Source organism: Octopus sinensis, linkage group LG1, assembly GCF_006345805.1.
Source record: "Octopus sinensis linkage group LG1, ASM634580v1, whole genome shotgun sequence".
NCBI lineage: Eukaryota > Metazoa > Mollusca > Cephalopoda > Octopoda > Octopodidae > Octopus > Octopus sinensis.
The window spans coordinates 39317826-39345099 of NC_042997.1; the positions used below are offsets into that span (position 1 = coordinate 39317826).

At 37.6% G+C, this 27274-nt stretch overlaps 1 protein-coding gene across 2 annotated transcripts in view; it reads right to left on the reverse strand.

Annotated features, from left to right (window-relative positions):
* Positions 1-847: 847 nt before the first annotated feature.
* Positions 848-27274, reverse strand: part of LOC115218023 (aminopeptidase NAALADL1) — a 45408-nt gene continuing 18981 nt past the window's right edge. Inside the window, exons 4-13 of one of the 2 annotated variants that reach the window (XM_036499477.1) lie at positions 24085-24217; positions 17828-17983; positions 14481-14579; positions 11518-11771; positions 9823-9957; positions 6135-6320; positions 5329-5533; positions 2114-2306; positions 977-1204; positions 848-919 (exon numbers count right to left, since the gene is read on the reverse strand). In XM_036499477.1, coding sequence (XP_036355370.1) covers positions 1057-1204; positions 2114-2306; positions 5329-5533; positions 6135-6320; positions 9823-9957; positions 11518-11771; positions 14481-14579; positions 17828-17983; positions 24085-24217 — 1509 coding nt within the window. In that variant the 3' untranslated portion in view covers positions 848-919; positions 977-1056. Of the gene's footprint in view, positions 920-976; positions 1205-2113; positions 2307-5328; positions 5534-6134; positions 6321-9822; positions 9958-11517; positions 11772-14480; positions 14580-17827; positions 18002-24084; positions 24218-27274 lie in introns of both variants that reach the window. The other variant, XM_036499435.1, reaches the window with a different exon arrangement.

Sequence of the window (27274 nt, forward strand, 5' to 3'; positions counted from 1 at the left end):
TTCATGACAATATTTTTAATACACACATAATTTGTATAACAAAATCATTTTTCTAATATATGCTATTAAAAACAGAATCAGTTTTAAAATGCAAATATATTTAATATTTAAAAAAGATATACAATACATATTTTAAAACATTATTACAAAAAGTAAAATTTTTTTTAAGAATGAAAATTTGAATAAGGTAAAGATTATAGTCTTTTCTTAAAATTCAATTATACAGGACTTGAAAGCAAGAATTTAGTTCTTAATTCTCGAAATACGTTTTTATAATAAAAAAAAAATCAGATTCTCTTTTCAGATCTATTGAATGCATAAATGATTTAAAAATTCTTTTTTTAGAGAAAAGAATTTAGAATTATATAAGTCCCAATATATGGGACTTAATACCTGCATCAAGACCCATATATTTTTACACATAAAACATACAATGACATTACAAAATGCTGTCTTGATATTTTTTTTTTTAAGGCACATATTTAAAAGATTTAATATTTGTATTTCAAGTCAATATGTAAAAGTCTTGACTTGATATGGAGAGGATACATTAATTCCACCACACTAATGAGACAATGTTAAACTGTACGAAGTTCGGTTTTAAAGCTGGTGTCATTCGAAATCACAGCTACACCAAATATGGTAGCATTACTACGAAAGGATTTTATGCAAAATGATAAATCATAAACTTTTGAACTGCATCCAACATATTTCAATTACTTTGTGACATTAAAATAAAATCTTTAATTTTGATATTTAAACTTTTGGTGTGATGCAGGTGATTGTGTTTTCTGTTTTGTTCGTTACAGAAATGAAGGTCAACACTAAAATATAATTTGGATTTTTCGCAATCAGATTCAGGTATTCACTTCTGTTTCAGAATCGATTTGCATTGTCTTGTGTAATAAGCCAGTTAAAGCAATTTGTTTTAACGAACATGTTGACCAACAATTAGTGACTTTTTAAAGATGAATGTATGAAGCGTGAGGCAAGTAGATATATTGCATTTAGGAATAAGACTAAATGCCTTCACTAGAATAAAAAGAAATTAAGTTCTCAGTTGGTGAGAGTATTCCAAGCTTGATATAAACGAGTTGTAATGGCCTCTAGAACTGGTTGGGTGCAATGAATAGCCGTGGAACCAGTTTTCAGAGAAGGTGCCAAAGATAGCAGAGATTCCAGAGTGGTAGAAGTATCATTCAACCTGAGAAAATAAATTTGAAGATGCACTTAAAAGAAAACAGCTTTCAAAGGTTCATAAACATGTGTACATTTTAGAATACAATTTTTATAGATTCTATGCAAAAAATTTACACAGGCTGTTGAATCTATGCTGTCAGTGACTCTAAAAAGTGAACATAACACTGCTTTATGTAATCTAGGAGGCTGGTAAATAGTTTTATTCCTACTAGTAAGAAAGAAGGTAATTCAAGACTAATTGTTTCCATTTTATTTTAATAGTATGTGAATGTCCAAAATTGTAGAAATCCTTTATATATACGTCCCCTGCCCAATTCAAGATCACGGCATACATGTACACTGCAACATAATTTCTTTTCCTCAACAGGCCCTACCCCATTTAACATTCTCCTGAAAGAGATCGAAGAGGAAAAGGATCCCATCAACTTTAAACGGAGTCTGGATAGATTCCTTCAAGGAATACCAGATATTCATAATTGGATACAACTCACCCAACAATAACTCACTACTTGAATGGACCATAAACAAAACTTGACTTAAACAGGATTCAAATAATCCTATCAGGTGGTGCTATTAAGTTAGACATGGCCTGGACCAATCTGTGGTCGAAACATATCTAAGTTTTATATCTGAGTGTATAATACAAAATATACTTATACAAGCATATAAGTAAATACAAATCTTGGAACGCTTTGGTTTTGGTAACGTTGAGGAATTTGTATGTTTTTAGTTCATCACTCATAACTGAGTATAGTTCTCTTGATGTCGTAATATAAACTAGAATGGTTTTAGAAAAGGTTAATAAAGGTGAAACAGTTCTATATTACAATTACCAAAGATTTCCCTCTCACCTCTAACTATTTAAACATATTTTTAAAAAAAAGAAAGAAAAAAAATGAATTATTTAGAATACCTGGTGAGTGGAGCCAATATTTTATGCAATACCAATGATTCCTGTTGACAATCTTTTTTTAACCACTGACCATGGGATGATTTTTTATTGAACTTGTTACTCTTCGGTGGAATATTTGAATGTTTAATTGATGCTGGATGATTGATAGTACCAACTAATGACAACATTTTTGACATAGCATCACTAAGGGCATCTGAAAAGAAACAGTTTAGAGTTACTCAACCAAACCAGTTATTGTTCCACTTTTATAAAAATGAAGTTAAGAAAGATGTGGAAGAGAGGGAGGCCCAGGAAGACATGGGACGGAATATCGAAAGCTGATTGCAAGATACTGAGCCTTATGAAGGAGATGTTGTTGTTTGTCCCTACTCGAGCCATGCCTGGCTCATAAGGGCCAGTTTCCCGGTTTCCTTGGCGTATAGGTACCCCACCTGGACGGGACGCAGGTGAGCTGCAAGATGCAGGAGGAAAGAGTGAGAGAAAATTGTGGCGAAAGAGTCAGCAGAAGTTCGCTATTACCTTCTGCCAGAGCCGCGTGGAGCTTAGGTGTTTTACTCATAAACACACACATTGCCCGGTCTGAGATTCGAACCCGCGATCCCTCGACCGCGAGTCCGCTGCTCTAACCACTAAGCCATGTGCCTCCACATGGAGATGGCTAAAGACAGATATCTGGCACATTGCTGTACTCACGAAGGCCTGTCTGCCATAGCAGAACTGATACTACCACTGCTAGTGCCACATAAAAAACAGCCAGTACACTTTGTGGAGTGGTTGGCATTAGGACGGATATCCAGCTATAGAAACCATGCCAGAACAGACAATGGAGCCTGGTGCAGCTCCTAGCCTTACCAGCTCTGGTCAAACAGCCTGAAAAATGGACACTGAATGATGACGATTTTTTAAGAGGTGACGAAATAAAAGTAACAATATTTTAAATCCAAATCACACCAATGACAACTTTGCTTACTCAATAATCCAAAGTCGATAAAATAAACACTAGTCATATAACAGAGAAGAAAGTTAATCAACTATACCCCTTTCTTATAAACATTAGCCTAGTACCTACCAATATAAGAAATCCTTGTTTTACAATGTTTGTGAGGTAGTGCATTTCTTGTTTTTATGTTCCGAATTAAAATGCCGCCGAGGTCGACTTTGCCTTCCATCCTTAAGAAACTGATGAAATAAGTACCAGTTGAATACTGAGGTTGATGTAACTGACTTACCCTTCCCCTGAAACTGCTGGCCTTGAGCCAAAATTTGAAACCAATATTAACTCACACCTCATACATTCCTCTCTCAGAAGTGAATGTGGTAAAAAAAAAACAACCCAGTCTTCAGCAATGACTCAATATTAAAATGTTCTATTACAAGTCTAAGAGACACAAGCACTATAACCCATACATATACATATGATGGACTTTTAGTTCCAACCTACAAAATTTACTCACAGGGTTTTGGTCGACCCAAAGGTGTAGCAGAAGGCATTTGCCTAAGGTACCTTGCAGTGGGACTGAACCCAAAGTAACATGGTTCAGAAGTGAACTTCTTTCCCACACAGCTATGTCCATTTTACAAATAACTGATTTAATTTGGTGCCAGACAGATGCCTTTAATATGTTATCTTCATCTAAGTCAGATATTTCAGTCTTCCAGCTAACCTGCAGCAGCAAACAAGAAATCACTCCCGTGTTGCTCAGTAATGAGAGATCCTGATATTAGCAAAATCACATCTGGTGTAGTTCAGCCTCAGCAAGACACCATCAATAATTTCCTCATCACTCCTTCATGCTGAAGTGGTGATGTCTTTGCTTTTCTGACAAGCCCTAATAAGATCAGAATATGTCCTAGGTTGGTGAAAGTGCATGGCTCAGTGGTTAGAGCGTCGAGCTTACGATCGTGAGGTTTATGAGCTCGAATCCCGGACAAGGCTGCGTGTTGTGTTCTTGAGCAAGACACTTTATTTCACGTTGCTCCAGTTCACTCAGCTGTAGAAATGAGTTGCAATGTTACAGGTGCCAAGCTGTATCGGCCCTTTTGCCTTTCCCTTGGATAACACTGGTGGCGTGGAGAGGGGAGGCCGGTATGCATGAGCGACTGCTGGTCTTCCATAAACAACCTTGCCCGGACTTGTGCCTGGGAGAGTAACTTTCCAGGTGCAATCCCATGGTCAGTGTCGTGACCGAAGTGGGTTTCAGAATGTCCTAGATTATTTCCTTTACTGGCTATAATAATAATAATATCAAGCTTTGTCTGGCATTCGTGTTGGTGGCATGCAAAAAGCACCCACTACACTCATGGAGTGGTTGGCGTTAGGAAGGGCAACCAGCTGTAGAAACACTGCCAGATCAGACTGGGCCTGGTGCAGCCTTCGGGCTTCCCAGACCCCAGTTGAACCGTCCAACCCATGCTAGCATGGAAAGCGGACGTTAAACGATGATGATGATGATGATTGTATATTGTTTCTCCCTCATTGCATAAGTATTTCAAATTAGCTTTTTAATACTCATTTTATTAAACAGGTTAAGACCTGTTGAGGCAAGTGAAAATCAAAATCAAAATCATAATCTATCAACATCAGTGGAATTTGTAGCTGTGATACCAGTGTCGGTGGCACGCAAGAGAACCATCCGAACAGGGCCATAGCCAGCGCTGCCCCGACTGGCCTCTGTGCCGGTGGCACGTAAAAAGCACCATCCGACCGTGGCCGTTGCCAGCCTCATCTGGTCTCCGTGCCGGTGGCACGTAAAAAGCACCATCCTATCGTGACCGTTTGCCAGCCTCGTCTGGCACCTGTGCCGGTGGCACGTAAAAAGCACCCACTACACTCACGGAGTGGTTGGCGTTAGGAAGGGCATCCAGCTGTAGAAACACTGCCAGATCAGACTGGGCCTGCTGCAGCCTTCTGGCTTCACAGACCCCAGTTGAACCGTCCAACCCATGCTAGCATGGAAAGCGGACGTTAAATGATGATGATGATGATGATATAATCTTTAATATTTATGGAGGAATATAATTTTACTATGTTCAATTATGAACTGAAACAAACGAATTGGATCTTAATTTAGAAGTAAATTAATTAGTATTGACAAACAACATGAAGTAATCACCCTCTGAACAGTAAAAAAAGCAGCAACTATATTAATTATTTTGACATTTTCATTTTAAGATGGTGTATAAATACGTGTATATAGGCAAAAAACAAAACTTACTAAATGAAAGAGTGTGGAAAGTACGGCATTTCTCGACAAGAGAACCAACTTGTTGTTCAACAGCAGTCACCAGGTCTAGCAGGCTGTAAGCATTCCCTGGGCCATCAGATAAACTCAACAATACAAGGGAGCTAACTCGAGCTACCGCCGTGTGGTAGCGAAAATGGTGGCTGCTATCAGGTTCTGTTTTTATCTCCTTCGGCTTCTGCAGGAAAAAAAAATAAAATAAAAAAAGCTATCAATATATATTTCCATATTATTGTTATACTCAGGAGAGAATGAGTAATTCAAATATTGAGGCAACATGTTTACAAAGCAATAAACCTTATTTTGCAAGTAAATTCCACATAGTAGGTGCCGGAGTGGCTGTGTGGTAAGTAGCTTGCTTACCAACCACATGGTTCCGGGTTCAGTCCCACTGCGTGGCACCATGGGCAAGTGTCTTCTACTATAGCCTCGGGCCGACCAAAGCCTTGTGAGTGGATTTGGTAGACGGAAACGGAAAGAAGCCTGTCGTATATATGTATATGTGTGTGTGTGTGTGTGTGTGTGTGTGTGTGTGTGCGCGTGTATGTTTGTGTTTGTCCCCCTAGCGTTGCTTGATAACCGATGCTGGTGTGTTTACGTCCCCGTCACTTAGCGGTTCGGCAAAAGAGACTGATAGAATAAGTACTGGGCTTACAAAAGAATAAGTCCCGGGGTCGAGTTGCTCGACTAAAGGCGGTGCTCCAGCATGGCCGCAGTCAACTGACTGAAACAAGTAAAAGAGTAAAAGAGTAAAAGAAAGAGAGTAACTCAAAAAATACCTTAGCAGTTTCAGGTGCATATTTACAGGTGAACTGAATACTGGGAAGCCATTTACTCATAATTTCAGTGTGTGTGTCACTTAATGGCACTAATATACCATTTGAAGTTAAAGGAAGTGGAAGATTGGGTTTCTGGTAGAAAGTGGTAGCTAATATACTCAGTTCTCTTTCGTCAGGATCAGGAACCTGAAATAGAAATTCAGAATGTGATAATATAAGCGTTTCAGTTCTAACCATTGAAATATATAAAATGTTCTGTCAATAAAGAAGAAGAAAAAAACCATTCTGGTGGTAGCTAATATACTCAGTTCTCTTTCATCTTTCATTTTCCCTTTGCAATTTTCAGCACCGAAATGAGTTTCTTTGTGTGTGTGTGTGTGTGCGTGGAGAGAGAGAGAGAGAAAGAGAGATTGACTGAGTGGGTGACGAAGTTTACCTAAACTTTGAATGGTGTAACAATATATCATAATTACATATATCATTATATATCATCATCATTGTTTAACGTCTGCTTTCCATGCTGACATGGGTTGGACGGTTTGACTGAGGATAACATGGAAAAATCACAACAGTGATAAAACTACGATGATGATAAACAAGGAAATTAATCACTACAAACTAAAAGTAATTAATGCCTAGGTCAACTATAAAATACCCGTGTCAAGATCTTTGCTCTTTTATCACAAATTAAAATCCTGGATCATAGGTCAGAAATATTTCTTTAAACCTTATCTCAGTAATGCATCAGATCAATTACAAATTGAAACTAAGTATGTTTTTTTAGTAAACTAGATAAAGGTGTATCAAATCATAAGTACAATTCCCTTTGTCATGTTCTATTGTACTCCTCAAAAAGTTGGTTTCTTTCCTTCAAAGCTTTGATCAGTATATACACAATGCTACAATACATTGTATAACAATGTCAAAACTGTTAAATCATTCTTTTAAAGCTGAACCTGCCAATTGTTGTACGAGGTGGTATCAAAAAGTTCAAGGCGGTGAGCTGGTAGAAACGTTAGCACGCCGGGCGAAATGCTTAGCGGTATTTCGTCTGCCTCTACGTTCTGAGTTCAAATTCCGCCATGGTCGACTTTGCCTTTCATCCTTTCAGGGTCGATAAATTAAATACCAGTTACGCACTGGGGTCGATATAATCGACTTAATACCTATGTCTGTCCTTGTTTGTTCTCTCTGCGTTCAGCCCTTGTGAGTAGTACAGAAATAGGTATTTCGTCTGCCGCTACGTTCTGAGTTCAAATTCCGCCAAGGTCGACTTTTTCTTTCATCCTTTTGGGGTCGATAAATTAAGTACCAGCTACGCACTGGGGTTGATATAATCGACTTAATCTGTTTGTCTGTCCTTGTTTGTCCCTCTGTGTTTGGCCCCTTGTGGGTAATAAAGAAATAGGTATCAAAACGTTTCCGGACTAGTTCTATAGTGTGCCAACAGATGGCAGCACATGCACAGTTGCGTGCACAGTGAAATCTAGCAGTGACCTTCATGAGGCAGTCCGCTGAGTGACATCACTGTGTTTGCAAAGTTGTGAAATTTGTGTTTTTTGTGATCAGGTGTTTGCTGTAGTCTGCGATTTTGACATGGACAGGAACAAAGAACCAACATAAAATTTTGTGTCAAACTTGGGAAGTCTGCTACAGAGACCTTGAGCAAGGGCCTGACTATCAATCAAGAGTTTTACTGTGACATTTTGAAGTGTCTGCAGGGAGGACATTCAGTGAGGAATTGGATTGTTCATGATAACAATACACCCTGTTACCAAGCTCTTCTAACTCATGAGTTTCTCACCAAAATCACCCTGCTGAGAGTTGCTGAAGCATGGAACAAACTGCCGGCATCAATTGTTAGTTGTCGGAGCACTGCATCCTTCAAAACTTCCATGCTTCCTGAGATTCGCCAACACTACACTTGATTTTCTCCCCTCCATACACACACAGACATTTCTACATTACTGCATGTACTTTATATGCACTTTCTGACAAGTTGTGGTGCATCTGAGCACTGTATACAATAATTTCATTATTATTATATATTATTCTATTCACCAGATTTGGCATCTGCAGACGTCCATCTCTTCACCAAGACACCAAGATGAAAATGCAGCTCAAAGGTTGCCATTTTAAAACTGTTGTCAAGATCCAGAGCGACCAGCAGAAAGTCCTCAACTCACTTACAGAAAACAACTTCCAGGTCAGATTCCAAAAGTGGCAGGAATGCTGGGGCCGGTGTATTGCTGTGCAAGGTGACTATTTCGAATGAGATGATGTTAAAACTTAAGTAAACAAGTTATTTTTTTATTAAACATAACTAGTCCTGGAACCTCATATGTGACATTCACAAACTGTTAATATTCAATGTTGTCATTTACCAATGATACTACACGTTTTATTTTTAAAAAATCTATGTGTGGTAAGAAACTTGCTTCCCAACCATGATTCTAGGTTCAGTCCTTCTGCATGGTACCTTGGGCAAGTGTCTTCTACTATAGTCTCAGACTAACCAAATCCTTGTGAGTGGATTTTGTAGACAGAAACTGAAAGAAGACCATTGTGTACGCGTGTGCGTATGTATGTGTGTGTGTATATATATATATATATATATATATATATATATATATACATATACATACACACACATATGTATGTATGTATGTGTGTCTTTGTGTCTGTGTTTGTCACCCCCACCACCACTTGACAATCAGTGATCATGTGTTTACATCTCCATAACTTAGTAGTTCAGCAAAAGAGAGCAATAAAATAAATACCAGGCTGAAAAAAAAAAGTCCTGGGGTCAATTTGTTCAATTAAAACCCTTCAAGATGGTAACCCAGCATGGCCACAGTCAAATGACTGACACAAGTAAAAGATAAAAATATATACTTCATTAGAAAATGTTCTCCCAAAGAAAATGCATCAAGCTAAGATAAACTTCTCAATTCTAACACATCTCGAGTAATCTTCATTTTATAACAGATTCATAGGGTATACAAACCCTTTAGCATTCAGATTATTGTTAAATGTAAAGCTTATTTATTCATATCATTTTGAATTAATCATGCGCTATCTTATAGCTTTGAGACTTCAATGTTGTGCTTGTTTAGTTTTAGGACATTGTAAGGTAGGTGTAAGAGGCTGAATCTAGCCAGTTTGAACACAAAACAACTGGAATATTTGAACTGGATATAGCTGGTTTAACCCTTTCATTACTATATTTATTTTGAGATACTCTGTGTTTCTTTCAATTATTTTAAATATAACAAAGAATTTAGTAAAATAACTTAGTTGTCATTCAGCTAGTTTTAGGAACATAAATTGTGACTAAGATTTGGTGGAAGATTTTAATTCAAAACTTATGAAAACAAGACATTTTACCACAGAACCAGAGCCAGTTTTGGCCGGGTTAGTAACAAAAGGGTTAAGCACTAAAGGGTTAAATGACTGGAATCATCTTTAACTAATCCTGTTATGTTTCTGTTCCCACCACAGAAAGGTGATGAAAATTAACAAATTACTCACTTCGTTTTTGCATTTAACCAAATGAACATAATTGATGAAATGCTTTCATACTGATTCCTTTATCTATTTTTTCTTCTTCTTCTTCAAAACAAAGCCTCCTGTATCAAATAAATTCAAGTAAGTATTCAATGCCCATAGCAAATAATATATAACATACCATATTCATGGCTTTCAGAATGAGAGCTGTTGCCATGTTGTCTGTGTGTGCTGTAAAATGGTTACACCATTTTCCTGCCTTATCCATCAGATCCACATAACCAACACCACGACTATTCAAGATAAAACTGTTTCTCTGCAAAAAAAAAAAAAATAAAAAAATAATAATAATAATAATAATGTTTTGGTATAAAAGATGGGCTACAGCAAATATTCTGCTCAATACCACAGACCTGCTTGTCAGTTGTTTGACCTTAACCAGTTGAGCATGTCCCTTAGTGGGGGAGCATCGTAGCTGTGTGTTGAGAGGAATTGGGAGGGAGGTGAGTAGGAAACATGGGTGTTTTGTTCAACATCCTTAAACAACCCTTATTCAGGGACCTTTTGAGCGGGATGGGTTACTTGCCGGGTGTGTGAGAGAGATAGAGAGAAATAGATGATGCGGGTAGGTATTGGGGTCTATCCACAGGGGACAGGAGAGGGTATAGAGAGAGATGTTCAATGAGAGAGAAGGGGATATGTTTTAGGGATGAGGAAAACATGACTGTAGCAAGTGATGGCGAGGGTAATTGGTGCAGCTGGGAAGGGGGTAGGGAAGATATATGAGGGCATGGGGAGTGTGTGGATAGACATGAGAGTGGAGTGGTCTGCAGCAGGTGAGGTGCATGAGAGGGCGTGAAGAGGGGAAGGTCTGCTGGGAGTTTGACAGAAGTCAAGTAGTGTGTATGTGTGTGTGTGTGTGTGTGTGTGTGAGGTGGAGGGGGGCATGGCCAAAAAGGACATGCATGTGTGCAGGGCCACGATTTCACTTAGCTTGACGTGTTTTCGCAAGCACAACAAATCACCAGAAGTCTCAGTCCTTTGCCATTTCCTCTGTGAGGCTCAACAACTAAAGGTCATATTTCACCAGTCTCTCAAAACACACTTTGTTGTACATGCACACTCACACTGCACATCCAGTGGAACATGTTGGCTTCATTTCTTTCAAGCCTTCGCATGTCCTCTGCAGTCACAGTCCATGTTTCACTGCCATGTAGCATAGTTGTTTGCACACAGGTATCATACAATCTGCCTCTCACTCTGAAGGGTATATATTAGTGTTTATATTGTTCTAATAATTCTTGTAGAAAATTATCTCCACTAAAAAGTCATAGGTGCAGGAGTGGCTGTGTGGTAAGTAGCTTGCTTATGAACCACATGGTTCCGGGTTCAGTCCCACTGCGTAGCACCTTGGGCAAGTGTCTTCTACTATAGCCTTGGGCCAACCAAAGCCTTGTGAGTGGATTTGGTAGACAGAAACTGAAAGAGCCCGTCGTATATATGTATATATATATGTATGTGTGTATGTATATGTTTGTGTGTCTGTGTTTGTCCCACCCCCCACAACATCGCTTGACAACCGATTCTGGTGTGTTTACATCCCCGTAACTTAGCAGTTCGGCCAAAAAAAAACTGATAGAATAAGTACAAGGCTTACAAAGAATAAGTCCTGGGGTCGATTTGCTCGACTAAAGGCGGTGCTCCAGCATGGCCACAGCCAAATGACTGAAACAAGTAAAAGAGAAAGAGAGAAGGAGAGTTGAAAGATTGCTGTCATTAACCAAATATCGAGGTTGATGGATCTTAACATGGAAAAGTTATGTGAAAATTACAACAACAAAAGATAACAAAGAAACAACTTGAATGTTTTGGTTACCTTCAGATATTCTTGGATCCCAACTTCATCGCTGCCTGTAACAGTACCCCATGAATAAAACTTGATGGTTCGCTGTGGATGCCATCCTTCTAATTTGCGAACATGCAAAAGACTGTATATTAACTCCAGTAACATAGCAGTGCTTGACAAACTGGCCATTTGGAAAAGACTGGAAACTGAACTGTTTAAAGTGAGTGAAGTTTCTGATTCAGCCGTTCCATAGAGCCGCTGAGTTCCAACTAATACCATCTCATCTATAGAAATAATGAAAAAAAAACAATAAGGAATCTTCTGTTGTGTCTGGGGAGAGTCATTTTCTTTTTGTGCCTTATAATATAACACACTCACCAGTAAAAGTTTCCACTTATTTCTTATTTTTATTTTCCTAAAATTTTCGTTGCGTCTTGCAACCTTTTCAATAGTCTTGAAATCCAAACACGAAATAAGAAATCTTGTTTCCTCAGAAATGTAGCAAAAGATGTCTGTAACAGTATTTATATATTTGCTGCTTTCTCTGTTGTAGTGCAACTAGAGTTATTTTTTGTATTTCATCCTTTCAGGATGAAAAAGCAAGTACCTGCAGTACACTGGTGTGAAATCAAGTGGTGTTGTACCTCTTCCAACAATTTCTGTTGTTAGTTGTTGGAGCACTGCATCCTTCAAAACTTCTATGCTTCCTGAGATTTGCCAACACTACACCTGATTTCTCCCCTCCATACACACACACAAGCATGTATCTGACTCATGCATTGTTCATTTTCCAGACATTTGTACATTACTGCATATGCTTTATATGCACTTTTGACAAGTTGTGGTGCACCTGAGCACTGTATACAATAATTTCATTATTATAACAAACATCAGCATGTTCCCAAGAGTAGTATGAATCATCATGGTCTACACTAACCTTGCACACACAGCAACATATGTGTGTGTGTGTGAGAGAGAGAGAGAGAGAAAGAGAGAGAGAGAGAGAGAGAGAGAGAGAGAGAGAGAGAGAGAGAGAGAGAGAGAGAGAGAGGAGAGAGAGAGAGAGAGAAAGAGAGAGAGAGAGTTCACAGCTGAGACCCAGTGATGCTCAATGCAGAAAACTCATGGTAATGCTCAGAAGATTTGAACTTACACTTCAAAGTCTTTATCGAGGCAATAAGAGAAATCCAGGTGAGAGAGAGAAGGTACTGTACTTATGACCTTTTATTTTTTTGTCTTTGAGACTAATGGGATGGAGGGAAGTAGCTATTCTGAAACCAAATACCAGGTCTGAATACTTTCAACAGAATGAACTCCACTAAAGGCAAACAAGGACGAGATGGTAGCATTAAACCAGGAGATGAATTAAACCTACCACTCAGGTATATTCGGAATGCAAATTGCCTAAACAAGTACTGAAAGGCATTCCCAATCCAATGCATTTATCAATTCCACTAATCCATCATCCTGGACTGGTATTTTATTTTACTGACTCTAAAAGAATGAAAGATAATGATTGACCTTGCTGAGATTTGAACTCAGAACACAGAAAGTTGGAAGAAATACTGCAAAACATTTTGTCCTATGCTCTAACAACTTTACCAAATTGCTGTCTTAGCCCCCAAAAAAATAATAATAAATAAAAAGTAAAATATAATAAATACTGTTTTCCCCAAAATATGAAATAAAATATAGGTTGTTGTTGTTGTTTAGCACTAGGTTCATGCTAATTAAGCAGAATTTTCATCAAAAGATAGGATGGTTTTGATTGTAATGTCTTTCATTAGAGGCATTCCAACGAAGACCATCCTATCTTTTATTCAAACACTGTATCTAGAACAACATTATCCAATGCCTTGTTCTTATAAGGGATTTATGCAGGTGGTCAATTTGTTAGAAACAGCAGTCAAATATTCCACATATGTCTACACTTGATTTAGCATTTTTAAGATGATACACAACCTATCTGAAAAATATACTAAAATCATGTTTGTGACAGCAAGTAACACTTCATAAACCATTGGGTTGCTGGTGTTTCACTGAAAACATTGTTTCTTCTAATGAAGAAGAATGTTAATTGTAACATTATTTTCATAAATAAATACATCAGAAAGCTAAGACATAACATTGGTCTCCACTTTTTCAAGAGAGAATCAAAGAAAATCACTAATGAAATATCTTCAAGCATGTTTTTTATTATTATTATTATTATTAGCAGCAGCAGTAGTAGTAGTAGTGGTAGTAGTAGTAGTAGTAGTAGTAGTAGTAGTAGTAGTAGTAGTGGTGATGGTGGTGGTGGTGGTGGTGGTGGTGGTGGTAGTAGTAGTAGTAGTAGTAGTAGTAGTAGTAGTAGTAGTAGTAGTTTATTCCTTCAATATTATTTGAAGTACGTTTTCCTGATTGTAGGATTATTTCAAAGTGTACCAAAATTACCATAAGAAAATAACATTTTTGCTTATCGTTCTTCCAGCATTTAATATATATAGGTGCAGGAGTGGCTGTGTGGTAAGTAGCTTGCTAACCAACCACATGGTTCCAGGTTTAGTCCCACTGTGTGGCATCTTGGGCAAGTGCCTTCTGCTATAGACCCGGGCCGACCAATGCCTTGTGAGTGGATTTGGTAGACGGAAACTGAAAGAAGCCTGTCGTATATATGTATATATATATATATATGTATGTGTGTGTGTGTTTGTCCCCCTAGCATTGCTTGACAACCGATGCCTATGTGTTTACGTCCCCGTCACTTAGCGGTTCGGCAAAAAAGAGACCGATAGAATAAGTACTGGGCTTACAAAGAATAAGTCCCGGGGTCGATTTGCTTGACTAAAGGCGGTGCTCCAGCATGGCCGCAGTCAAATGACTGAAACAAGTAAAAGAGTAAAAAGAGAGTATATCTTTCAAAATCAAACAGATTAATCTTAAGGCACAATGATCACTTTTAAGATAACAGTAAGAATCACACTGAATGAAAACATGGGAAGTAATCAAGTTACCTGGTTTGGTTTTTCCATAGAGAGTTCCTTCAACATTGGACACAGTGTGGCTTTTCAAACAAGAATTGAACTTGAGATATAAAGTGTTGTGCCCCTCAACTATAAAAGTAAAACATACATACTTATGGTAATATAACATTAATATAAATTTAACATTTTTCAGTACAAATTTATCAACTACTAGCAGTTGCTCGGGTTTGTAAGGGAAATAACTATATAAGCATTTTTAGAGATGTAAAGTATAATAGCCATCTCAATATGGCTAACCACAAAGGGAGGGAGGTTACTGTAGCTTTTTACGTTCTGAGATTTAATAATACATTTTTAGAGAGTTACTTCCCTTATATAATAGCAAAAAAAATGCATTAAAAATGGGAAAAAATGATGGTAAATTTTTTTTTAAATCGTAGACTCATCGTAGACGCGTGACTAATACCCAGAAGGGCTCGATATGAATCACGACTATACGATACCCGGTTTTGGTTACACTGCTACGCAAAATGTGGGAGTAGTTAGGAATCTAAATCGTAGGAGACAGACACACAACTTCACTTTTATATATAAAGATACTTCAAATCTGGTTATCTTTAATCCTCTATCTTTAGTCTATCTGTTGCCTGATGATTAAGCCATCTACTTGACTTATCAATATCAGAGATTAGTCATCAGTGGATAATCAGTTCTACTGACTTCTAAACAATACTTGTGGAATCCAATTCTTTGTCAAAAAAATAAATAAATGCACCCTTTTAAAGCCTAGCCAGGCTCATGGGCCCGGTTTCCTGGTTTCAATGGCATATGTGTTTCCCAGCTGGACGGGACGCCAGTCCATCGCAGCGTTACTCATTTTTGCCAGCTGAGTGGACTGGAGCAACGTGAAATGAAGTGTTTTGCTCAAGAACACAACGTGTCGCCCGGTCCGGGAATCGAAACCACAATCTGATGATCATGGTGCTAACACCCTAACCACTTCAAACACATTGATACAAGCTAACATAGTAGTTTTATAGTGCAGCCACTACTAAAATAGTGAGTTGTCCTATACTACTATACCTACATTCAGCCAATAGGTTGATTCTTTAGAACGGTGTTTTTCAAGGTGGAGCACAAGTGAATAGAACTTACAATAAAGTTTTCATTAAACTTCTTATTGCCATGACACTGCATCCTTTAAGGCCCTCATGCTTTCCGAAATCCGCCGAAACTACACCTGATTGTCCCCCTTCCATACTCATACACATGTGTATGTCATGACTCATGCACTGTTCTTTTCCTGACGCTTGTACATTACCCTATCTACTATACATACACTTTAGATGAGTTGTAGTGCACCTGAGCACTGTACACAATGTTTTATTGTGCGTGTGTGTGTGTGTGTGTGTGTGTGCACTATATAATAACTTTGTATGCTCCTGGTAGAGTGTATATTTTTAGGAGAAAATCAAAGTGGGACATGGAACAAATAAGGTTGTGAACACTGGTGACTCCAGTGGTGTGGAAATGCTGTCAGCATCATCATTTATGGTTTACATTTGAATACTGAACTGAGTGACTTTGTCCATTAACAATCACCACATAATTAGACTCTTTTATATCTAGAGTAAGAATCAGAACAGATATATCAGGACTGCTAACCAGATATATATTTCTTTACTGCTCACAAGGGGCTAAACACAGAGGGGACAGACGAAGGGATTGAGTCGATTATATCGCCCCCAGTGCGAAACTAGTACTTTATTTATCGACCCCGAAAGGATGAATGGCAAAGTTGACCTCGGCGGAATTTGAACTCAGAACGTAACGACAGACGAAATACCGCTAAGCATTTCGCCCAGCATGCTAACATTTCTGCCAGCGCACTAACGTTTCTGCCGGATATAGACTAGCAACCTCTTCACTGGTTGTCCAATCACATTGTACATGCACTGTATCATGCTAGCAAAGTACCAGTTGAAATTTTAAAAATATTTTAATTTAAAAAAAGTAGTAGTTACACACACACACACACACACACATACACACACACACACACACACATACATGTATATACGACAGGCTTCTTTTAGTTTCTATCAACCAAATCCACTCACAAGTCTTTGGGTAGCCCGAAACTATAGTAGAAGACACTACTTTCTTAAGATACCATGCAGTGGGACTGAACCTGGGAACTTGTGGTTGGGATATATATATATTTGCAGACTAGTCATAAAGACCTGAAGATTTATCTCATCATTGCTGCAGTGGAATCTGTACAGGTTTGAGACTTGGACACTGATCAAGAAACTCAGTCAGATGGTGGATGGGTGCTACAAGAGAATGTTGAGGATGGCTCTGAACATTAATCAGTATAGACTGAGGATGAAGAACTCAGAGTTATACAAAAGCCTCCCAATAGTTAGCTCAAAAATAACACAGAGGAAACTGAGTTCAGCTGGACATGCTTACCGTCATTCAGAGTTGATACTGCACTCAGTGCTCATGTAGGAGCCCCTACACAGACACACTGGAAGAGGGAGACTGAGGATGACATAGACATAGGTTGATGCCCTAAGGTCAGACGCTGGTTTCTGGGAGACACAGGACATGGCAGCAATGATGAGGGACAGAGACCGCTGGAGAGAACTCGTTCATGGATCTTGGGAATTTTACCCACCATAGATAGATACAAGTTGAGCACTGGGGTTGATGTAATCGACTTATGCCCTCCCCTGAAATAGCTGGCCATATGCCGAAATTTGAAACCAATATTTCCCCCAAGACCAGACATGTTATCACAGAAGATTGGAAATGAAGAACACTGCTTGTATGACAGGGACACTCGTTTACAGCTATCATGAAATGTCAAAGGAGAGAGTAACACACACAAATATATACATATAGCAGGAGAGGTTGTGTGGTAAGAAGTTTGCTTCCCAGCCACATGGTTCTGGGTTCAGTCCTACTGTGTGGTACCTTGAGCAAGTGTGTTCAGACTGACCAAAGCCTTGTGAGCAGATTTGGCAGATGGAAACTGAAAGAAGCCTGTTGTATATATATATCTATGTGTGTGTGTGTGTCCATGTTTGTCCCCCGCCATTACCAATTGACAACCGATGTTGGTGTGTTTACATCCCTGTAACTTAGCAGTTCAGCAAAAAAAAAACGATAGAATAAATACCAGGCTTAAAAGATATAAGTACTGAGATCGATTCAGTCAACTAACAATTCAAGGCAGTGCCCCAGCATGGCTGCAGTCTAATGACTGAAACAAGAAAAAGATAAAAGATATACACACACACAATGGGCTTCTTTCAGTTTCCATCTAACAAATCCATAAGAATGTCTATAAAGAAAAAACAATATCATACCTGAGTGGCTGATTCCAATGTTGTATGTAGTGTTTAAACTTCCCCACCATGATATCGGTGCTGCAGTTGTATCAGCAAGAGTGGTAAAAATCCTCAGAGCAAGTGCAGCAGAAATATTGTATACAAGCAAAGACTTATTGCCACTTTCATTCAAATCTGAAAAATTAAATTCATCTGAAATACAAAAATATAAACTTTAAAAGATAGTGAAGCATTGATGCACACACAAAATATAATAATAATAATAATAATAATAATAATAATAATAGTGAAATTATTGTATACAGTGCTCAGGTGCACCACAACTTGTCAAAAGTGCATATAAAGTATATGCAGTAATGTACAAATGTCTGGGAAGCGAACAATGTATGAGTCAGATACATGCTTGTGTGTGTGTATGGAGGGGAGAAAATCAGGTGTAGTGTTGGCAAATCTCAGAAAGCATGGAAGTTTTGAAGGATGCAGTGCTCCGACAACTAACAACTGATGCCAGCAGTTTGTTCCATGCTTCAGCAACTCTTAGCGTGAAAAAATATTTCCGAAAGTTATGGGAGCTGTGCTGTTTTCTGACCCTGTAAACATGTCCACGGGTTTTAGACAGGTGGAGTTTGAAAAGGTGCTCAGAGTTGTTGTTTGGAAGGGTGTTCTGGCAAAATTTTTTAAGGAACAGCTTGATATATTGGTGAACAATCAACAGTATTTGAAAGAATAACTGCCGGCATCAGTTGTTAGGTGTCGGAGCACTGCATCCTTCAAAACTTCCATGCTTCCTGAGATTCGCCAACACTACACCTGATTTTCTCCCCTCCATACACACACAAGCATGTACCTGACTCATACATTGTTCGCTTTCCAGACATTTGTACATTACTGCATATGCTTTATACACACTTTTGACAAGTTGTGGGCCACCTGAGCACTATACAATAATTTCATTATTATTATTATTATTATTATTATTATAAAGATTAATGTTGAAGTTGAGAAAAAGTTAGCTAACAGGGAAGACTAGAAGCCATCTGGATATTGAAAAAGAGTAAACTGTATCATGATGATTCACACCAGATATCAAAATACTGACATTATGACTGCTGTTCAATGCTCTGTGAACACTGTAAAGGCTGTATGTCAGCCGCAATAGAGGATATGAAGCTGTAGCCAACAGGAAGAGACACAGCAGGTATTCTGACTGTGTCTGCGCACCAGGATTCATCCACACATCTTTGAACAGGACTTTAGGCTCAATTCAGAGTTATGCAAAGGTGCTGTAGACTATAGTCAAACCCTAGCTGGAGAGGGTTTCTGTTGGAAGGTCATATGTGTGGAAGCAGAATTCAGCTCTTTGCCATACTTCCAGAAAGAGTCAAAAAATAGCTCTCAGAGAATTTCTATGACTTCACCAAACCCAATTTCTGACTTCTTAATTCTCCCGATTGTAATTCTATACATGACTATGTGTGGGACATGGTTGAAAAGACACCAACTGCTCTGCCTGCAACACCAAAGCTTCCCAGGGATGCAGTGAGAAGCAGATGCACCAGGTTCCAGAACCATCTTGAGGCCGTGGTGGAAGCTGAAGGTGGCTACTTTGAGTAAACTATTACCTCCCATCCATAATCTAGATAATATATTTTGCTCTTTTTGGATGGAATATTGTGCTTTCTTTTCCTTTTATGCAAACTGTCAAATTTAGCCCAAACACCTTGCATATATAAATTAGAATTTATATCACTGATAGATATTCAAATAATGAAAAAGGAACATAATAAAGTATTAGTAGCTTCATACTGAGGAGATGCAACTGAATTAAAATAGTAGATATTATATGATAAAATTTGGTACTTTTACTGCAGAAAGCAGAGATATCTACTCAAATTTCATTACCTTTAACTGCAGAAAGCAATTTATCTTTTGTTGAGAAATGTCTTTTTTGAAACTATTTTTTATTGAGATATTTTAAGTTTATTGAGACAATGTGACTTGGAGAAAATACCAATTCTATTTTTGGTTGAAATAATTAACATCATTATTGGAATAACCATGAAATTTAATTTTGCAGCTAAAGGGCTAAGTATGTTATAACTGAAAAAAAGAAATTTGAATTAAATGCATAAAGGTTATGATATACGGAGATGTACTTGCATAGCGAGTGACTTGATCTGAGATCGTGTGCTGGAACAAAAACAATTGCAGCGTGGAAGGTGTTTATAAGCCATTTAAGAAACACACAAAAACCGTTAGATTCACTTCAACATTTAAGTTTAATTTAAATGTTGAAGTGAATCTAACACTGCAATTGGTTATGATATACTTCATTCCTTTAAGCTTATATTTACTTCATAAATATTAACTTGTGACAAGACAATTCTCTCCCTTACTAGAGGGGGCTCTCTCTATGCAAGGTCTTTCAGGAAAGTGAAATAAAAAAAATGATTTATTCAAAGGTCAAAAATAAGCACTTAATAGTGCAAGGGTGACAAGTTAGAGTTAAGGAACAAAGAATTATGTCACCTGGTTAGAGACATGATGATTGTAGGTCCATCAGACTTACACAAAATTTTAAGTTATGTAGCCCAGTTTGTCTGTGTAATGATTTCTGTCACAATATATCTACACACACACATATATATAGTGCATGTTAGTGTATTGATAATTTTCTTAACAGATGTCAAATTAACACCAGTATGCATATGTATATACTCAAATGTAAATTTAGATGCATTTTCTATTTATATTTAACCATGAACTGGATTTTTTTTCATTGTGGCAATGGTAGTAATTTTATGATCTTCCCTGTGTTACCAACTTACACTTTTTATATTTTTAAGGCTTAGTCAGAAGATGGAGGGTAGTACCTATACTCCTTTTACTAGACTTCTAAGGATGGTATGAGAAAAAGAGGAAGGAACAACTCATTGGATATCCTCAAAATGAGACCTAGTCTGAATGCTTGAAGAAAAATGGACCCTACACAGCTGGTATAACACACTCACTTGATGAAATATCTCAAACACTTTCTTGAGCGAGTCTTTCATGCCTTCATAAGAACATGTGCTATGTGCTAGTTTTTTTCCATTTTCTTCCTTTACAGTGCTGATGCCACATCAAAAGCACTCAGTTCACTCTGCTGGGTAGTTGGTGTTAGGAAGAACATCCAGCTGTAAAAACCCTGCCCAAACAGACACAGAAGTCTGGTGCAGGTTCCTGCCTAGCTGTCTCCTGTCAAACCATCCAACCCATGCCAGCATGGAAGCCAGACTTTAAACGATGACAATGATGATGAAACACTAAAAATACTTGGGTAAAGCAATTTGAAATTATTATAGTTTTTGATAAAGAAATTCATACCAAATGAGAAAATCATTCAAACCTGTACCTGAAATTCTCATATTCTAATCATAAAGGTAAATTTTGCCAAGTTTACGTGTAATAGTCTGACTCCAGAGTCTTTATGAATATCAAAGGATGCTAGGTTGCATAAACATTCACATATGTTGAGAGGCAATGATACGAACACTACAAGTCCATGTTGTGTTCTTGGCAAATCTGTGTAAACTAGCCAAATTTTTACATCTTCCTCCTATTCTGTTAATGATTAGACAAAATCAGTAGTTGTTCACTGAAATCCCCTATTGAATCCAAATGTACAAGCTGCAAGCTGTACTAGAAATAATAATTCTTGTTGTAGGCGCGGGCATGGCATAGGTGTGGGCATGGCTGTGTGGTTAGGGAGCTTGCTTCCTAGCTACATGGTTTCAGGTTCAGTCCCACCACATGGCACTTTGGGAAAGTGTCTTCTGCTATAGCCCCAGGCCGACCAAAGCTTTGTGATTGAATTTGGTAGGTGGAAATAACTGCCATGTGTGTGTAGGTGCTTGTGCCTCTCCGAAAGAGATAGAGGGTTATACTAGAACCAATGGCAATTGCTATCACTGTGAAGGCTCATCACATTATATACACTGCTTTGTCATCATAAACACAGTAATGTTTACAGCAGCCATTTCTATATATAACTAAATGCGTTTATCATGGGGATGGGGTCCAAAAACAAGAGATAAACAAATGAGCAATAAATGAATCGCATCCATATACTTTGTAAATGGAACAAATGATAACTTCATTGACACTAAATTCACAGTCCCAAGAAGGGAAGCTTCCATTGTCGTGTGGTAAGTAGATTGTTTACCAACCACATGGTTCCGGGTTCAGTCCCACTGCGTGTCACCTTGGGCGAGTGTCTTCTGCTATAGCCTTAGGCCGACCAAAGCCTTGTGAGTGGATTTGGTAGATGGAAACTGAAAAGAAGCTCGTCGTATATATGTATCTATATATATGCGTGTGTGTGTTTGTTTGTCTGTGTTTGTCCCCCTAGCATTGCTTGACAACCGATGCTGGTGTGCTTATGTCCCTGTTACTTAACGGTTCGGCAAAAGAGACCGATAGAATAAGTACTAGGCTTACAAAAGAATAAGTCCCGGGGTCGAGTTGCTCGATTAAAGGCGGTGCTCCAGCATGGCCGCAGTCAAATGACTGAAACAAGTAAAAGAGTAAAAGAGAGTAAAGAGTTACTAGTTGAGAATACATTAGTAGCGAGGTACAAAGAAGCCAGCACCATTTTGAAACAGCGAGATCTCACCTGCGACCATTGCCATACATGAGACAAAAACAAGATCTCACCTGCTATCATTATTTAAGGAAAAGACAACATTTTCTCTCTCGTTCTTCTCACGCTGATGCTGAGAAGAAACTTTGAAGCCAGGAGCTCACAGCGGACTTTCGTCATGCTGTGATACCACATGCATTGTCTCCAGAGGTTATTGAACCTCTAGTGTATTGGAGAGAAGGCTAACTATGCACTGCTGTGAAGATGGTTACTGGAAGCAAACCCCTTGTATGAAGCACCTGTGAATAAACGGTTGTTGAATTTACTCCACCTGAGAACTTCATTCTTTGTATTTCCAGCTCCTTGAATCAACAGAATAATTACAATGGAAGATACCCCAAAAGTATCATAAAAACCTTCCTTCCATTATACACTCATCTACATCATTTGTTAGGATCAAGCACCTGTGGGATGACGTCAGCAGCTGGGTGCATTGACCGGAAGCTGGGGCAGCCATCAGGCGTGCGCAGGTGGCGGTGAATTCGGCCTTTCCAACGTGGATCGTCGAGGTGTCAAGACGTGGGAAGACGTCGCTAAGGTTTGGGTGCAGCAGCTGCTATCTTTAGTGTTCGGGTCGGGGCTGTGCCGCAGAGAGCTGTGTTCAAATATGAATGGAGGCACCCGAGCAAAGCGCCGGAGGGTCACAAGGAAGAGAAGGGACCCGTTCGTGTGAAAATAGGGGAGGAAGTCTGGGTCAAGCCACCAAAGGTGCGCTGTACGTCCGAATCACGCACACACCACAGCACCTTTGTATTTTTTCTGTTCATTGGTTCTATGTTGATGGATGAGTAAAAAATCTGTAGAAAAAATAGCTACAGCACAGTCATGTAAGCACAAACAATATTCAGAGTGCATTTTGGGTAGGTGGGCATTGTAGGTGAGTACGAAGAAGGGATGTGCTTTTGTAGAGCAAGCAAAATCTTTGAGTGATTGTCCTTTGTTTATCACAGATCAATTTGCGATATGCATAACATGGTTTACAACTGAATGCACCATGCAATTCTGAATCAGTGATAAATGAGGTTGCATGTGTATATTTCTTTACTACCCACAAGGGGCTAAACACAGAGGGGATAAACAAGGACAGACAAAGGGATTAAGTCGATTACATCGACCCCAGTGCATAACTGGTACTTAATTTATCGACCCCAAAAGGATGAAAGGCAAAGTCGACCTCGGCGGAATTTGAACTCGGAACGTAACGACAGACGAAATATGGCTACGCATTTCGCCCGGCGTGCTAACGTTTCTGCCAGCTCACCGCCTTATGAGGCTGCATGTGTATATGGTTCACTCACCTATGCCAAGGACAACAACTCGTGTTGGCTTTGCAGATACATACAACAAGGAAGCTAATCCAGTAATCTAATAACAGTACTGTCTTGCACTTAACATATTTTGATTCTTTTCTCTAGTTCCTAGCAGGAGTGGCATTACCTTTCATCCTCCATGGATAAAAAAAATAAGTACTCTAAATATAGTCAATATATTCCCTCCAAAAATTGTTTTTGTGCTAACATAAGGCATAAATATCTGAAAATTTATAAAACATATCAAATTTTTATTAGGGCCATAAAAAACAAAATTTTATTACCTGATGAGATATATGAAATAGTATAGCTGTCAGATTTTGGATAGTTTTCAGCAAGCCAACGTGCCTCAGTGTTACTTTCTGGGTCAGTGTATAACAGAACTCCGCGTAGTCCAGCCATTTGAGCATTATATATCTATAATACAAAAAACAAACCTTCGGTTATTATTCTTTATCATATAGACGACTAATAACAATTAAAGTTTTACAGTCAATTTGACTTAAAACTGTGATTTCCAACTCCACTGAAAATCACTAAGCATTTATGAAACCATCTTTATTTCACTAAAGGGGCCAAATCTAAAATGGACAATAGCTACTTTATTTTCATAATATTATTTCAAACAAAGTGAGTTGGCAGGGTCATTAGAATTTTGCTTTAGAATGCCTTGTGATCTGATTCACTGCATTCTGAGTTCAAATCCTGCTAAGTTTAACTTTGCTTTTCATCCTAACATCGTTGATAAATAACGTAGAAGCACAATTCTGGAAGCAATTCTTTTTTTCTTTCTTAGTCTATATGTTCCCTTCATCTCTTTCTCTTGGAATCAGTTATTTTGCCAGGAAATATGGGACATACGCACACACACATATATATATATAACTCCAAGAAAGTTAGGGGTTGTGAGTCCAAATCACTAAGGGATAATATCTATCCAATATACTGATGGTAGAATACCCAATTATTAATACACAAGTGTTTTTTATTGCATTGCAATTAACTTACCTAGTGTATTAAATGGGTGAAGGTAAAGAGATATTTTACCATTAATTTATATCGCAAAATAAGAAAATGGAGGAGAACAATAGTTGGTTCATCAACTTTAGGACATTAAAAATGTTAAGTTATTTATTTATTAAACTGATAATTATAATAACACACATACATATAGTATATTATTCTATGCATATAAAATAAGGATACAAGTAATTATTAAAAAAACATGAATATAAATTAGTAAAATAACTTACAGCTGTTTCAGCCCATAGATAAAAGCATCTCATTCTGCCTATATTAGTCAAGTGTATTGAGATAATAGGCAGTTGAAAATGAGGTACTTGTATATATCTCTAGGCTTCATCAGAGATTATCAAGTACAATCATAATAAATATACATATAAAAAAAAATACACACACATTTGAATATATATATATATATATGTGTGTGTGTGTGTGTGTGTGTGTGTGGAGGCGCAATGGCCCAGTGGTTGGGGCAGCGGACTCGTGGTCGTAGGATTGTGGTTTCGATTCCCAGACCGGACGTTGTGAATGTTTATTCAGCAGAAACATCTAAAGCTCCATGAGGCTCCGGCAGGGGATGGTGGTGACCCCTGCTGTACTCTTTCGCCACAACTTTCTCTCGCTCTTTCTTCTGTTGGCCTGCTCGCTTAGCCAGCGGGGTGGTGTCATTTGAAAGTTAAAACAATGCGAAGCGCATTGTGACTAGCGATGTGTAGCAACATCTGATAGCCTGGTCGGTCACGTGATCACGTCACGTGATATATATATATATATATATATATATATATATATATATATATATATATATATACATACATATATATATATATACATACATATATGGTTATACATAATTAATTATATATACTGAAATATACATACACATCCACAAGTACGTATATAATATTCAGTTATTACTAATATTATCATTATTATTAATATTAGATTATGTGTATTCTGCTATTCACAATACATAGTATATGAAATCTAAAATATAGAATACAATATATAAACACATGTTTATGAAAGATAAAGTATATTAATTTTACAATCAATATTAGTATATCAATATATCATTTATTATAGTTATTTCAATATTATTGTGCATACATATATATATATATATGGGTAACAAACACATGCATATGTATACATACACATATACACAAATATACATAAATACATATATAAATTTTTTTTCCATTTCATCATACTAAAATATACATACATATTATATTTTTAAATGTAATATAGTTCGCAGACTAAGAGAGAAACTTTGTGAGCTTTCTTTTCCGTTATTTATTAATATTTTAGTAGTTTAAATCTTACGGGGATTGGGGAGGGATTATTTTTAATCATTTGCTAAATCTAATTGGTTAACAATTTTGAAATTCTTTGTCTCGGTTACGGTTGGTTGATTGAAAGCCGATGAAGTAAAACAAATTATAAACAGAACATAAATAATTGAAAATGTGAATTCATATGTTTTTATATATACATATACACACATACATACACCTACATATAGATATATATACACAGATAAACATACATATATATACGGACTAATATACAGACATATTAATTAATTTTTAAAGTGATATATTAAGGGGATATTATTTAATATATAAACTTAGTCATAATATGTAAAAGGATAAAATAAAGTTTAGGTCACATCATATATATGAGATCACATTGTATTTAAGTGAATACAGTAATTAAAGATTTAGTATGAACTGGGTAAATATATAAATGGAAATCTGTATGTTGAGGTAAGAACTGTGTTCAGTAGAACTTTTATATCAAAGTACTTTTAAATGTTTACTCAAGAAAATTTGGTTTGGTTGAGTTAAGGCAATATTTATTAAGACTGATTTCTAAATAGAGGAGAAAGTCTAGTTGAGTTTATTGACATACAGAGACATTTATTTAAAAACATGTATTACTTGTTGAAATAATCAGAAAAGGTGTGAAAGTGTTTTGTGTACATATGTAATCAAAAGGTTTTATATGCATGTGTGTGGTGTGTGTGTGTGTGTGTGTGTGTGTGTGTGTGTGTGTGTAGGTGCATAACCTAGTCGTTAGGATGTTGTACTCATGATCACAAGATTGTGGTTTCGATTCCCAGACCAGGTGTTATGTTGAGTTTTTGAGCAAAACACTTCATTTCACATTCTTCTGCAATCATTTTGACTTGCGAAATGTGGGCACACTTGTGCACCTGTACAGGTAATGTTAGTTTGATGAAGGGAGTGAGCTTATGTGAACACAAACATTTGATTTCCATAAACAAGTTATCCAAGTCTATTACTAGATTTCCTCCCTAACCCCTACAAAGAAGAAGATACCTGCTACTCTCTTTAAATTCTTTTCATTTTGCTCTATTTTGTTTAGTTTTTTAAGCTATCTTCTTCTACCTACTCATCCTCTCTCTTATCGTCTTGGCTGCCC